Genomic DNA, 15,761 nt, shown 5'->3' with positions numbered 1-15,761 from the left:
GGCTGGGACGTGCCAGCCTACCCCTGGGTCAGAAGGTTTGGGCCTGCAACTCTTTGCTTTACCTGTAGGCCTTCCTCAGAAAATATGTAGACAACAGAAATCTGCAAGTTTCTGCAAAGTGGATTAACTTCTGAACTTCGTGCCAGAAGGGAACATGTGGGTGTTCTTTTGTAAAATGAGTGATCACAACCTTTTGTGGGAACCTGGGTTGTTTAAAGGAGGACACACGTGCAACTGGCCTGGTCTTTTTGCATCTGTTGCTGTCTCTTTTCCTCTCTTTGTCCTCATGACCGGCGCCCCAACACCTGGAGGCAGCACGAGTCACCACCCAGCATCTCTGATGGGCAGGTTGCTCAGCTCTGCTGGCCCAGGGACAGCTGTGGCCACTAGGATGCAGACAGACCCCCCCCCACTGACCACTGAGTGGGTCTGCTCAGGCCCAAGGCTGCTGATGGAGCTCTACCTGGCTCCTGGCCCCCCCCGGCCCCCCTCTTCCCTGGCACTGCATCAAGTGGGGTGTTTCCTAGAGCAGGTCAAAGAGTCCGTCCTTCCCTGGCTGCACCCACCCCACAGAGACCCCATCTCTCCCTCCTCCCTCCTGGAGGTGGGGGGAACTTGTGGGCCCACAGCCTCTGCCTGATGTCCCTAGAGCTTGAAAGGTGCGGGGAGGAGGCGGGTCTGCTCGACGCCTGCCTGGTGTGTCCTCCAGGGGGTGTTTTACAGTCCACGGCAGACGGACATGACCTAGACGGACGCGGCTGACTGAGGCTCTGTTCTGACCTCAGTCTGACCAGATGGGGGCATGTGCAGGGCGTGCTGGCCTGAAATTCAGGCCTCTGGGGAGTGGGTTTGGGGCGAGAATGTCCAGAGGCTTCCCTTCCCCTCTCGCCGCCCGTACCCCACCTCGCTTCCCTGGCCCCATCTCCCCTTGCTGGTTTGCTGCCTCCAGACAGTCAGTCTGCAGGGTCTCTCCTGGGACTGTAGCCACTTCAGGCTCTGCTGGCTCCAGCCACGGCCAGAGAAAGGCCTGAGGTCACCGGGGGAGGGTGGGCACAGCATGGCCCTGGCCACAGCAAGGAATGAGGGGCTGGATTGTGGAGAGAGTTTGTCCATCTTTTCAGGCTCCCAGGCTTTGGGGGATCCCATGAATGAGCCTCACGTGGGTTAAAGGTCACGCACATGGCAGCAAAGGCCAAGTGGGGTTCTGTAGGCCTCCAGCCTTGGTAGGAGGGGGTGGGACCCTTGGTTCACACCCCTGCCGCTGTGCTGTGTGGGCCCCCCACGCAGGGCTGGAATCCCACCAGGGCGAGCATCAGCCAGTGTTTCCACGGCAGAGGGGCCACCATTGGGTCTGTGGTGCTGGCTCAGCCCAGCTGGTCAGTTCCCTGCCTGACTCTGCGGGTGAGAATGTCTCCCGCAGGGTCCCATGCACCAGAAGGCTAGCCCTTTGTGACTAAGGGGTCAGAGCGACTCAATGGCCTGGGACCACCCAGTGGGCTGCAAATGGACTTGGCCGAGCATCTCTGATGCCCCCTGGAGTTTAGACATTGCCCGAGCTTGTCACCACTCCTTGAACCTGCCTGGTCTCTCGCTTCCGAGTCCCTGCTCTGTGGTTCTCCCCGTGTGGACCGTCTTCCCTCTTTCCAAGTCCAACCCAAACGCTCCCTCTTCCCTGAACCCCTCCTCCACCTCCTCATTAGAGGCACTTCCTCTTTCTCAGTGGCCTCAGCCCTTTTTGTCCTTGTAACCTGGCCAGTGGCATCAGCGTCCTTGCCGGAACCTGGCTGCCGTGTGTCCCACAGCTCCTTGCGGGTGGAGACCAGCTTCCCCAGCTCTGAACCTCCCTCTGGCTCCGGGCTTCCCTGCTTTGTCTCCCACCATGTGCTCTCAGGATGTGTTGGATTAAAGGGGATTGAATGCCGATCCGCCCCTGTGCACACACAGCGCGGGGGTGGCGGTGGGGACGCTCCCCTTTCTCCTCGCTGGGCACGCTGCCTGGCTTTGGGTGGGAGATGGGGGCCTTTTTAACCAGGCTGGCCTTTAGGAAAACATGCTAACACAAGGCAAAATGCAGATGCTGAAATTGGGCAACAGGCTCACCCTGAGGGTTGGAGGAAGTCAGCCAGATGCAGCTGGGAGGGGTGAGGGGCTGAGTCAGAAGGGGCCATTAATGGAGCAACAGAGGGCGGATTATGCTTGATCCAACACCGAGCTTTAATGTAGGAGTTTCAGGCAGTGATGAGGTTGGGATTCTGTGCTTGGAAACGTTGGCGCCTATTAACTTCAAAAGCAGCCCCTGCGTTCGCCACACCTGAAGCCTGTTGGCCAAGGAGTAGGTCTTCTGCCCCTTACAGGCCACAGGTCCTGCTGTTCCTTGGTCAGAGGCCGGATCTGCCTTCTGCCTCTGCCCAGGCCTGGCAGGTCATGGTAACCAGAAAGCCAGGGGCTTGCCCGCAAGGCCGCCAAGGATGTCCCTGCCCCATTAGTTGCTGACGCTGTCACGGTCCGCAGAGACTTCCTGCTCCATCCCAGTCCTGCCTGGCCTGCTGCTGGAATAGGTGTGTAATTCCTGAGTGAGCAGGTCCACCCCAGCCTTGCTCCACCGGCTTCACAGCTGTGGCCTGGCCAGGAGGGAGTCTGCCCTGACTCGTGGGCCTTGGAGGCATGTAGCCTGGTGGTTGCTGAGAGAATGAATTGCAAGTCAAAACCAGGAACAGGTGTTAAATAGTTGTCACTCTTAGATTTCCCATTGTGGCTCAGCGGGTTAAGAGCCCGACTAGTATTCATGAAGACACAGGTTCAATCCCTGGCCTCGCTCAGTGGATTGAAGAATCCAGTGCTGCCGTGAGCTGTGGTGTAGATGGCAGATGCAGCTTAGATCTGGCGTGGCTGTGGTGTAGGCTGGCAGCTACAGCTCTGATTTGATCCCTAGCCTGGGAACCTCCATATGCCATGGGCACAACCCTAAAAAGAAAAAAAATAAAAGTTACACACACAAAAACACCTGTCACGGTTTACTGAGTCCTTTCTGTGCTCTGGGCCTTGTTTTAGCCTTCCTGTGTGTTCTTTCATGTAAGTCCTCTGGTAACTCTGCAAGCAGGGTTTAAAATGCACACTTCACAGTGAAGAAACTGGGGCTTGCGAGAAATGACTTGCCCAAGGTCACTGGCCTAGAGGTAAGACAGCTGAGGGGTGAGGTTTATGGTGCAAAATTTCTGGTGGGAAGCATTGAACGGGGACGTCCTCTGTCTCTGAAGGGACTTGATCTCAGATTTTGAAGGCTGGGTATTGAGCTTGGGGGCTGGCCACCGTGGGGTCAACGGGGCCAGCTCTGGCTGTGGCCTTGCCTCTCAGGGGTTGGGGCAGAGCATTCAACCTTTCATTCGGCCCTCCCATGAGCAGGATCTCTGATGTCTCACAGGGTCCTTGGGAAGCAGGTGTTATGAAGCCCATAATGGGAAACCTCAAATTGAGGGGAGGGAAGAGCTGGGACCAGAACTTAAGCTTTGGCACCTGCTGCCTCCCTTGCCTCCTCCTGGGTTAGGGTGAGGCTGCGCCGTGGGTGTGGGGGGTGAATCAGGCAGGACACGTGGGCTGTGCGCAGGCGCTGCAGCTGGGGCTGGTGGGCGTGGCCAACCTGGCTCCGAGGGCAGGTGGCCCAGCCAGTTCTGCCTCTGATGCCTCATTCCAGCCATCCCTCTGCCTACGATGAGAGGATGAGAGTCTCTTGCCACCTCAGCTGTAGTCCCGCCAGGGGCCTATGGGCCCCGGACATGCCGTGATCTGAGAACAAGGGCAGCCGCAGCCACCCCGGCATCCTCAGGTGAGTCTTTGCCACATGGGGAGCCTGTGCCCTCCGAGGCCCCAGGGAGCCCAGAGTAAGGCGCTCAGGGGTTTCTTTAGGACCAAGCCTGCCCTTTGCTGATCGGCCTCAGGGGAAGGTTGGGAGAGAGCTTGGACCTCCAGCAGGGGAAACAAAGCTGACATGGGCTCGTGGCCACCGGGAGAGTGTATGAGAGAGCATAGGTTCTGAAGGACCTGGGAAATGTTCCCTGAGGTTTCGGGATCTTGGGGAGGGGGGACACTCAGCTGTCTGGAGCCGAGGGGAGGCTCCTGGCTCCCCCAGCAGGCCCCAGGGTGATGGGAGCTCAGGCTGGGATGAAGTGGCCCCCGAGCTTGAGAGGGACGGGGCCCAGGCATCTCAAATGGATTGACCCCCCCCCCACACTCACCCCCTCACAGTAAGCCCTGGACGGGGGGTGGGCCCTGTGACCCCCAGGCCTGGTCTGTCTCCAAGGAAAGGCCATTGCAGTCAGTAGCAGGGCTTGAGAGGCACTTCCCAGGTGGGGACACCAATCCCAGAGAGACGGAGGACCTGACCTGCGAGAGAGTCCAGCAGGTGAGCATGCAGGTTCATGGGGTGACTCAGGGAGCTAATTATAGCTGCTGCAGTTCCCAGCCAGAGTTCTCCCGACCCTCCCCTGCCCTGGCTGCTCAAGACGGCCCCTCACTCACAAGTCAGGGCAGAGAGCGTGGAGCAGCCGGTGGTCACAGGTGAGAGACATAGGGTCCTTCAGGACCGTTCAGCCCATTTCTCAGAAGGTAAAACAGAGGCCCAGGGAGAAGTAAGGGACCGATCCTCCATCCCTCCCCTCCAGTGCTGGCCCAGCCCAGCCTTTAGCCCCATCTGTCCACAGGTCACTTTGGGCTGAGGGAGGGGGTGGAGGCCTCCTGTCCTTGTCAGGCTGTGACCGTGGGTGTGGCCAGGGACCACGTGCTGATGATTCCCTTCCCACAGGATGCCCGAGGCCCCGGCTCAGAGCCCCCTGCCCCCAGGTGCCTACACCCCAGGGCCAGCGGCCTCCCCGATGACTCTCCTCTCAAAGGCTGCTCATGTTTAGTGGGCTGGGGGCTGAGGGGTGAGGCTCTCTCATATCCAAGCCTCACTGCAGTCTGAAGACAACCCCATTCAGACACTTCCTCCAGGGAGCTCTCCTTTCTGCGTCAGGATCATCAGTGGTCCCAGTGCCACCCTGGCCAGCCTGGCTCTTCTTTCAGAAATCATCCCACTCCCCGGTCCCGGTGACTCTGAGGGCGGCTCAATCAGAGAACAGTCCCTACTGGCTGCCGTCACCTGCTGTCCACCTCATCCTCCACGGCCAGCCCTCCACCCCCCATCCTGCCGGCCCCCGTGGCAGCTCCTTCTAGCCTCTGGTCACCTCCATGTCCCATGTACTGTCTCCTATAGAACCCAGATCCCTCTTGTGTCCCTGCTGCCCCCGGATTGGCCACGGCTCTGGCTGCCTTTCCAGGCCCCACTCACTCCTCAGTGTCTCACTGCCCGTGGGTCCAGCCACCCCAGACTCTCCAGTCACACCAGTGGCACTTTCCTGACTGCTGGTCTTTGCTCAGGCTGTCCCCTCTGCCTGGACAGCCCTTCTCCCCACACAGGAAGCTCTATGTTCCCCTCAGTCTCCTGGGAGACACCAGTTCCTCTTCCCAGTACCTCCCTCCACGCCAGCTCCGCGGGGCTCTTCTAGGACCCACAGGAGCAGGGCTGCTGAGGCAGGGCCCAGGGGAAGCTGCAGGGGCAGTCTCCCTGACCTGAGACGCGTAGGTGACCTGACAGGGTAGAGTGAGCTCCCTGTCTAGCGGGTGTGAGCAGGGGCCACACAGTGCCTCATGAGGGGGCTGAAGCCCCCCGAATCTCCCCTCTGTCCCCTCATCCTGAGCATCTGTGCTTTGATTGTGTTCCAGCCATGAATGCCCATCCCAAGGAGATGGTGCCCCTTGTGGGCAAAAGAGCCGTCATCCCCAGTGGGAACCCTGCCATCCTGCAGGAGAAGAGGCCGGCCGAGATCACCCCCACCAAGAAGAGGTAGTGCTGGCAGGTTCTGGCTCAGCCCTGGGTGCTGTGCTGTGAGGGTCATAGGAAGAGCCTGGTGCCTACCTTCAGGGAGCCCGTGCCAGGGGTGGACCTGAGACTCTCAGTCTCATCGGGGGTGGGCTGGTGCTCAGCCAGGTATAGCTGTGGCGGGCGGGGTAGGGGGAATAGGAACAGCCCTGCACAGTCTGGGGTTGAGCTGGGGATGCCAATATGACTGGCATCACCAGGGTGGCCTCCCTGGAGGGGCTGGGGGCACGGAGGCAGAAACATTCAGAAAGGCTTCCGGAGGAGGCAGGGGATTGCTGTAACCATTCTGAGATAAGGAGCCCAAAGGTGGGTGGAAACTGTGGGTAGCCGGACCCCCTCCTGGGTACATTTTTCATGTCCACTGAGGGTCATTATCCACTGTGTGTCTGGCCAGGTCCGTGAAGCTCTCCAACCCCACCAACAAGGGCGCCAGCTCATAGGAGGATGGTTATTTGCAATTGTGGCAACGATGTGCTTGGCGAAGCGCCCGTGTGGCCCTAAGAGCGTTTTGTTAACTTGAACTTTGTCTTCATTGTCGTTATTGTCATTGTCACTCCCTAGGGCCCCTGGGAACTGGGCAGGGCCGGGATGGTTATGACAGCTTCCCAGTTGGGAACACAGAGGAGGCAGGAGGAGAGAAAGTACTTCTCTAGGGTCACACCTGGCCCCCAAGCTGCCCCCCTTGCTGTCCCCCACCCCCTTGGCCGATTCAGCACCTCTCAAGCCTGAACGCCCCTCCTCTGTGCCAGTCATGCCTCCCTTGGACACAGGTGGGCCACCTCGTCTAGGCTGGCCCATTCGCCCTGCCTCCTCTGTCCCTGTCCCAGGCCCCCTCTGGGGGAGCCTTCTGTTTTTCCTTTTGTTGGTTTGGGTAATAACTGCTGAAGCCTTCTGTGCACCAGGCTGGGGAGACTGGGACATGGAGAAAAAGAGCCTGTGCCCGCTCACCGTCTGGGTGCTGAGAGGGACACAAGGGAGAGGGTGGGGAGTGCCCTGGAGAAAGTGAACTGGGAGGGCAGGGCCCGAGGAGGGGCAGGCTGTTTTGATCCTGTGGGCACTTCGCGGAGGAGGTGGCGTTACAGTGGTGACGGCAGGTGGAGACAAAGGGCGAGACCCAGTGAAGGGTCCTAGACGGCTAAAGCGCTGGTAGGTGGGTGAGTCTTTGGGAAGATGGGTCCCATCGGGGCTGGGTCTTGGTGGTCAGTTAAACTTGAGGGCAGTGGGGAGCCACAGGGGTTTTGAGGGAGAGAGAGGGCATGATGAGACTTGCCTCTTGGAAAGGATAGTCTGGGCGATCCATGTGGATGATGGACTGGAGGGGCGTCTGTTGGGACTGTTGCCCAGATGACAGGTGGTGAGGGATGGAGAAGTGGGTGACAATTAGGATTGTGGAGTCTGCAGGAGTAACCATGGGAAGGGAGGGAGAAGGAGGACCGAGAGATGTCCCTTTCTTCTTTTGGGGACACCTAGAGGGATGGCAGCGCCGTCTCTGACACGGGCACTTCGGAGGAGACGGGGCAAGGTCAGGAGGAATGAGCCAAGGTCAGGTGTGAGATGCTGGCTGAGTGGCGCTGGAGGAACATTCGGGTGGAAGCTTCACCCTGGAGGGTAGCGGAGAAATCCGGCTGGACGTGGAGATCACACAGGTGTTAGGGGGCCCGTGGGGGAGCCTGGGTCTGGGGCGGCTTGTCTGGGTAGAAGCAGAGATAGCTGAGCTGAGCCACCCAGCACCACCGTCCTGCCTCCTTCCCCCGTCCCTCCCCTCCGACTTTCCCAGGGGAGGTTGGACCTCAGAGAAGGACTGAGGAGAGAATCCCAGGTTCAGGAAAATCTCATGTTCTTCCTGCTGTCAGGCTGCCCTTCTGAGCCCAGCCCCGTTCATGGCCTTTGTTCCAAGAGTCTGGTGTGGGTGTGTCCTGGGTCTCGTGAAGCCGTGGTTCCTTCTCCTTCCCAAGGCTCTTTGAGGGCCCTCACGTGCCTACTTCTCTCCAGACCCCAAAGGTTGGGGCATCTCCCTTAGAACTGAGCAGAAGACTGAGGTCTAGGAATAAAAAAGAAAAGAAAAAATATATCTAAATAAAGCAAGCAGGAGTTCCCATTGTGGCTCAGTTAACGAATCTGACTAGGAACCATGAGGTTGCAGGTTCGATCCCTGGCTTTGCTCAGTGGGTTAAGGACCCAGCATTGCTGTGAGCTGTGGTGTAGGTCGCAGATGCGGCTTGGATCCCGCGTTGCTGTGGCTCTGGTGTAGGCTGGCGGCTACAGCTCCGATTAGACCCCTAGCCTGGGAAACTCCATATGCTGTGGGAGTGGCCCCAGAAATAGGATAAATGAATGAATGAATGAATGAATGAGTGAATGAAAGAAAGAAAGAAAGCAGTTCTGACCAGTAAGGGAACATGTACTAATGGTGGAATTGAAGGCACCAAGTAATCTAGACTGGGGAGAGAGTTTTGGACCTGGAGCTTTTCCTTGAAGCATCATGCCCCTCCCTGTGAGCAGCTGCTATGGTGACATCCTTGCTGGGCCCTGGGCAAGGGGATGCCCCAGGATATAGACACAGGCCATGAAGTCTGCAGAGGTGCTACCCTTGAAGCTCAGAGCACTGGGACTTTTCTTGGGACAAAGCAGGAGAGATAAGCTCTTCCCCAGCCCGGGGGCTGCCTGGGGATAGTTTTTTCCATCAAAAGGATAGAAATGCAGGAGAGATGGTACAGAGCTGTTTGCCCACCTGCATTCACAACACCAAGATGGTGGCGCCTTCCGGGCTGGGTCGAAATAAACAAAGAGCACCTGCTGCAGATCAAGAGTCAAGATACCACCTGGCCAAGACCTTGCTGCCTGCTCAGGCTGGTAGGTGAAATGTGGCACGTGCAATTGCAAGTAGGGCAGGTGTGGGACATGCCTTCATGGCCTAGCAGCTTCCTGCCTCAGGAGTTAGGTCCTTACCCACCGCAGGTCCTTTCTAGCCTGCCTCTGACCAACCTCCTTCCCAGCTTCTGAAGACCCCCTTCCTCAGTCACAGCCTGCATCTTCCCGCCAGGGATGCTCTTCTCATGCTTCTCTCTCTGCTTCCAGGGCTTTCCCCAAAGCCCAGGTCCATTTCAAAACCCAGAACGAATCCCACCCTGACAGAGCACAGAGACATCCCCTATCCCTGTCCTTGACCGGAAGAACCCTCTCTTCCCTTGGGCTCCTATAGCCCAGCTCCTCTTTTGAAGAGGGAGTTGTGGTTGTTGGAATGATGTCTTGGTTCAGATCTCTGAGCACAGGGTCCCTGGAGAGGTCATCTGTCCCCTCCCTGCCCCCCAGTTTCCTACACAGAGAACACGAGTAGTTTTTGGGCCAGTGGGTGAATCAGTGATGGAGGAGGCAGGACAATGAGACAAGGAGGGGGTGAACTGATGAGTAAGCAGCTCAGTGCTCAGCATGGTCCCTCAGCACGCGTGAGGATGCTCCGCTGTGAGATGAGGAAATGCTTCTTACCCTCCTTTGGGCCCTCTCTCTCCAGTCCTGGAGTGGATAGATGCTCTCATGCTCTGGTTTCTTGAACCAAACCTGAGGAACTTGAGGCCCCTGTGGGCTCTGGCGAGAAGGGGAGGAGGTGGAGGATAGGCAAGGTCCCTCTTCGGCTTCTTGCACAAGACCGGGAAGGAGAGGAGAGGGCTTTGGGTTACTGAGAGCCAAGAGGGAGTCACTTGAGGGACGCAACCTCCCAAGAGTTACAGTTTAGGGTTGTGTCAGTCTGTCTGCTTATTGGTCTCCATGTACCCACCTATCTACCCACCCAAGTATGCATTCCTTAGTCATCTATCTGTCCGTCCATCCATCCCATTCCATGCATCCATGCATGCTTCTATTCCTCTCTCACTTTAACTAGCTCTTCATCTATTCCCTAATCTGTCCAACCAGCCATTCTTTTTTCCACTCATTTATCTTTCAACTATCCATCCTTTGGCTCATCCATTGTTAGGTCTTCTGGGTGTCACCACCCATGTTGTGTTCCAGAGAATTAGGATGATATAAGAGTAGTTTCTGCCATTGATGAACTTATAGTCAAAGGACAGTGTGTTGTTGCAAGAAAAGCAATGGCCTCACTGTGCTGTACCTTTGACTGATCCTTGGAGCCAAGTCTTACCAACCCACTGGCACAAGAGCTTTGTGAGGGGAGGAATTTTTGTCTACTTGTTCCCCACTGTATCCCCAGCTCCTAGAACAGTGCTTGGCGCATTTTAGATGCTCAATAAATATTCGTTGAATAACTGAGCTACTACCGAGGAGCCCAAATAGGTGGGGTGGGATGGAGGACAGGGCAGGGGCTGGACCAGTTGTCCCAGGGAAACAGATGCAGGTGTGAGGGTGGGGCTCTGCTGGAGATGGTCAGCAAATCTCAACTAGGGTGTTTTGGGGCTGAGCTTTCAGCAAATGTGTTGGCAGTTGCTGGGTCAGAGCTGCCATCATGGTGTGGGGACGCTTTGGCACGGCTGTTCTGGGTACTGCAGGGGTGCAAGGAGAGGTGATCACATTGGATGACCTCTGATGCCCACTTCAGCTGGACAGTCCACAAGCAGATGGTCTTGAAACTGTGCCGGCTGCAGGGTCCAGGTCTTATGGACCATCTGGCCCAGCCATTCTCCATCCAGGTGAGGACCCTTGGCCCAGAGAAGCCTCGGGTCACACAGGAGAGAGGCAGAGGCAGAGCCAGACTAGAGACTAGAACCCAGGCCTCAGGCTCCCAGCTGGGGGTTTGATTCTTCCTTTGTCTTCTCTTTTGGAAGAATGACTTTAATTAATTAATTAATTAATTATCTTTTTAGGGCCACACTCACGGCATGTGGAGGTTCCCAGGCTAGGGGTCCAGTCGGAGCTGTAGGCACCAGCCTACGCCACAGCCACAGCAACGGGGGATCCTTAACCCATTGAGCGAGGCCAGGGATTGAACCCGTGTCCTCATGGATGCCAGTTGGGTTCGTTAACTGCTGAGCCACAACGGGAACTCTTGATTCGATTTTTTAGGTTGAGTCAGGTTCCTCTTAATGGTCAAGAGACAGGAAGGTGGGGGTGTCAAGGTATCAGCCAGCCCTGCCCTCACCCCATTTATGCCCCATTTCTGGACTAGCTCTGAGCCTTCCAGGCTTCTCTGTGCCTGGAGGAGAGGAGAGGGCTTCCCTAAGCAGGCCCAGGTCTCTGTCCTGCCTGGCTCACCCCAGGGAATGGCTGTGTTGCACAATACCTGGAGCTGGTTTGCTGGAAGCAGAGCCACAGGGGCGGGCAGAGCAGTGTGGATCGTGGTGTGGGCTGTGAGCCTGGACCTCAGGAGTCAGGTTCCCTGACCAATTTGGCTTCTACCCTGGGAGGGTGACCATGGATGCGCCATGGGCCTTCATACTGGGCCTCACTGCCCTCATCTAAAGAATGGGGTCACCAACCCTTCCCTGACGCCCTCCCTACTGAACTTGACGAGGCCGGCACTGTACTTTGGGAGCTCGTCTGTGGTCTTGGGAAGAAAGGAAGGGGTGTATGGATCCCTCTGGGCCTGGCGAGGAGGCAGGTGCAAAGGCGTTTGGGAGGGAAGCGTGCTGGTCAGGAGGCCCCCACCCTGGCAAGGTCACAGAGCCAAGTCACAGAGCCAGACGTGATGCTGCAGCAGCCATGGGGTGGGGGTGCTGCTGCAATGGAGGTCACCCCCAGCCTGATCCCTTCCGTCCAGGTTCTCATGAGAAGGCCTGTCTCTGAGTGTGTGACTGTGGGTTCTGAGAGCACGTGCAGCTGCCTTTGTGGGTGTGTCTGGACCTGGGGTTGGGACTGTGTCTGGCTGGGGAGTCACATCTTGAGCGTGTGTCTTGCTTCTCCTGGGGCCGGCTCTGGCCCCACGGGCCCACGTCTCTCTTCTCCCAGCAGCAGGGGAAAGCAGCCCCTCCGCGGGTCCCCACCTCCATTGTCCAAGAAGGTTTTCTTTTGACAAGGAGCTCCTGCCTGTCTCCTGACCCTTAGCCCCTCCCTGTTCTAGATCAGCCCTTCTCAGCCTCTTTTCTGTGCTGACAAACAAGACGAGTGATGCTGGAAGGGTGCTGCATGTGGGCATGGGGCCTGCTGCTGAGCAGCTGCTGTAACCTGGCCCTTTCCCGCTCCCTCAAGAGCCCGCAGAGGCCCTTGTCCATTTGAGTCTGGGCTCCTCCCCCGCAGGGCTCTTGCTTCAGACCTGAGGCCTGAGGGGCAGTTGGCCGGGGGGTGGGGAGGTACGCTGGTGGTGGGGCAATCTAGCTCCCACTGCCACCTTCCCCATTTCTGGTGAGTCCTCTGTACCTGGAGGTAGCTGCAGACAGGACAATGTCCCTTGGATGTTAGGCTACCCCAGTAGAGACCCCTGGGTCCATCTACCCTGTATTTTTAGTGACAAGAGTCCTCCAGAACCAGCTTTGAATCCAAGCTCTGCTGACCACCTGCTGTGCAACCTCAGGCAAGTTGCTGGATCTCAGAGTCCTCACCCGCCCACCTGTGAATTGAGGGTGCTACTGACAGCACCTCTCTAGGTTGGGTGAGGCCCCATAGGCCTAGAGTCCAGCACAGAGCTGGCTGAGAGTGAGCACCAAGCGTGTGTGGGCACCCTTGGCAGGGGGGTTGCAGGGTACACAGGTGGACAGGCCCTGCCTCTGCTCTAATGGCCTTGCTTGGGTGTCCCCCCCGCAGCGCACACTTCTTCCTGGAGATAGAAGGGTTTGAGCCCAACCCCACTGTCGCCAAGACCTCTCCCCCCATCTTCTCCAAGCCCATGGATTCCAACATCCGGCAGTGGTAAGTACCCACCCCCAGCCCCCTGCTCTGGCTCAGTTCTTGGTTCCAGCTGGCAGGCACGTGGCCAGATGGGCAGTGCCTCGCCCTGGCCACACGGCCAGGCCTGGTTGTGGCATGTTGCCATTGTCTATTTAAAAATTTGTCCCTCTCCCTTCCCTCCCCACTCCCTGCAGCACTTCTGGCAACTGCGATGACATGGACTCCCCGCAGTCTCCTCAGGATGATGTGACAGAGACCCCGTCCAATCCCAACAGCCCCAGGTGAGCCTGGCCCTTGCCCTCCTCCCACCGTGCACACCAGGCAGCTGCCAGAGGGGTGGGTACCAGGACTCAGCAGGAAAGAGAAAGAGGCCACCATTCTGTGGCTCTGGGACCATTGTCTGGGCCCATGGCTGTGATGTGTAGGTCATTTTTGTGGGGAAGGGAGTATTACGTTTTATAAAAAGTAATACCTATTCATTATAAAACATCCAAACAACAGTATGTAGCAGTCTGAGAACTTAGCCCAACCCCGTATACATAAATTAAAAATATAGGAGCTCCCATTGTGGCTCAGTGGGTTAAAGACCTGATGTTGTCTCCATAAAGACGTGGGTTCAATCCTTGGCCTCACTCAGTGGGTTAAGGATCCAGCCTTGCCACAAAGTGTTACATAGGTTGCAGATGCAGCAGAGGTCACAGGTGTGGCTCGGATCTGGCGTTGCTGTGGCTGCAGCTGCAGCTCCAATTTAACCCCTATCCTGGGAACTTCCATGTACCACAGGTATAGCCGTAAAAGGAAAAGAAATACACGCGTGTAGCCATCAAATAGCAACATGCATTTTGCAAGAACACATACAAACAAAAGGGTGTATACAGCAGCATGTTCCCCTGGCTGCCAATCTGGAGTGTGGGGGTGGGGAGAGAGAGATGAAAAAAATTCAAACACCACAGTATGAAAGTGATTTTCCTTCCCGTAATCCCTATTTTGGAAGTAATCACGCTGAACAGTTAGGTATGTATCTTTCCTGATCGTGCTACGCAGATCTAAAATACAGTTTGATAGAAGGCGATTGCATTTGGACTGGAAGGGGAGCAGTGCAGGGCTATGTGCATCCTGAGAGGCCCCAGTCCTGGTGGAGGGCATTTCAGACATTGTGACAGGCAGGTGCAGATGGTGGGGGCTGGCATAACGCCCTGCGGGCCCAGTGGCTCTGCTGGGGGGACGGGAGAGGGTGGGCGTGGCGATGCATGTGTGGTGAGCTGGAAACATGTTTTGGCCGCAGTGCCCACCTGGCCAAGGAAGAGCAGAGGCGCAAAAAGAAGCGGCTGAAGAAGCGCATCTTTGCAGCTGTGTCTGAGGGCTGTGTGGAGGAGCTGGTGGAGCTGCTAATGGAGCTGCAGGAGCTTTGCAAGCGGCGCCGTGGCCTGGACGTGTCTGGTCAGTGCCTGCCTGCTCTGGCAGAGAGTGCAGGGTTAGGGGTACTGCTTGGCTCCGGCTGCCCACCTACCATCCTCTACCCTCTCTGCCCTCCAGCCTTAAATGCTGGGCTGGTGGCTTTGAACTTGATTTTGAGGGCAATGGGGAGCCACGGAAGGGCTTAGATGGGTGGCATTCATGGTCTGGCTACTTGGTGGAGGATGGAATAGAACTGGAGAAGGCTGCTGTTCAGGCAGAGTTGGGACCCCAGCAGCAGGGGGAGGGGGAGCAGCTCTTCAGCCTGTGGCGTTGGCAGGACTCCAGGACGGGAGAAGTGAGTCCAGGGTGGTGCCCTTTGGACTTGGGAGGCTTGATGGCCAGGTACCCATCCCCCGAGCTGTCTTGGGGACCAAGTGAAGGGGGAGGTGGGGAGCTCTATTTGTAGGCAATGGGGAGGGGAGCTGGTGGGCCGGAGATTTCTGGGTGTCAGCCCTGAGGTAGACGGTGGGAAGCCAGGCAGTGGGTCTCTAATGAGGCTCTGGGCAACTTAGCGGAAGGAGGAACCAGCAAGGGAGCCGGAGGAGAAGGAGCTGGACAGGGAGGTGGAGAAGGGAGAATGTGGGCCAGAGAGGCCAGCGGAGGCCTTGGGGCGGGGTCTTGAGGTCTGAGACTGCAGCCCCCACCCCCTGGCTTCCCCTCTTCTGCACTGGGCGGGCTGAGGGCAGATGGGGCCCTCCCGGTACCCTGGCTCCATCCCACGACCCTGCCTGCAGACTTCCTCATGCACAAGCTGACGGCCTCAGACACGGGGAAGACCTGCCTGATGAAGGCCTTATTAAACATCAACCCCAACACCAAGGAGGTTGTGCGGATCCTGCTCGCCTTCGCCGAGGAGAATGACATCCTGGACAGGTTCATCAATGCCGAGTACACGGAGGAGGCCTACCGAGGTACCTGCCTGCGGGAGGGGCTGTGCGGGAATTTCTCAGGGGGGTGGGGACCACACCAGGCACAGGCATTGCTGTCACCAAAGCCCAAAGCACTTAGCTCGGTGCCCGGCACCTTCCTTCATTCTGCAAACATCCTTGAGCACTGACCACGTGCCAGGCAGTGTTTTTGGCCCTGGGACACAGGAGTGAACAAGACATGAAGGCTACTGCTCTAGATCACGCGCTTTAAAAAACTGATCAAAAATGCTATGAAGGGAGTTCCCGTCGTGGCTCAGTGGTTAACGAATCTGACTAGGAACCATGAGGTTGCGGGTTCGGTCCCTGCCCTTGCTCAGTGGGTTAAGGATCTGGCATTGCCGTGAGCTGTGGTGCAGATTACAGATGCGGCTCGGATCCTGCGTTGCTGTGGCTGTGGCGTAGGCTGGTGGCTACAGCTCCGATTCAACCTCTAGCCTGGGAACCTCCATATGCCATGAGAGCGGCCCTAGAAAAGACAAAAAGACAAAAAAAAAAAAAAACAAAAAACAAAAAAACAAAAACAAAACAAAAATGCTATGAAAATAAAAAATTTAAAAATAGGTGTAAAAAAGGGTAAAAAAAAAAAGGTAAAAACCTTTTACCAGGTAATGTCACCAAAAGTGACTGGGGATAGGCGACTTTAGTGTGGATGGTCAGAGAGGTGACATTGGACCCGAAGCCTGCTC

At 57.1% G+C, this 15,761-nt stretch overlaps 1 protein-coding gene across 1 annotated transcript in view; it reads left to right on the top strand.

Moving 5' to 3' along the window:
* Nucleotides 1-3,686: 3,686 nt before the first annotated feature.
* The window catches only part of TRPV3 (transient receptor potential cation channel subfamily V member 3), a 32,076-nt gene continuing 20,001 nt past the window's right edge, over nt 3,687-15,761 (top strand). Inside the window, exons 1-6 of the mRNA XM_047758600.1 lie at nt 3,687-3,823; nt 5,758-5,878; nt 12,605-12,709; nt 12,883-12,969; nt 13,974-14,128; nt 14,881-15,057. Coding sequence (XP_047614556.1) covers nt 5,760-5,878; nt 12,605-12,709; nt 12,883-12,969; nt 13,974-14,128; nt 14,881-15,057 — 643 coding nt within the window. The 5' untranslated portion in view covers nt 3,687-3,823; nt 5,758-5,759. The remainder of the gene's footprint in view (nt 3,824-5,757; nt 5,879-12,604; nt 12,710-12,882; nt 12,970-13,973; nt 14,129-14,880; nt 15,058-15,761) is intronic.

Source organism: Phacochoerus africanus, chromosome 14 (genome assembly GCF_016906955.1).
Source record: "Phacochoerus africanus isolate WHEZ1 chromosome 14, ROS_Pafr_v1, whole genome shotgun sequence".
Classification (NCBI taxonomy): Eukaryota; Metazoa; Chordata; class Mammalia; order Artiodactyla; family Suidae; genus Phacochoerus; species Phacochoerus africanus.
This window is presented reverse-complemented; position numbering and strand designations above follow the sequence as displayed.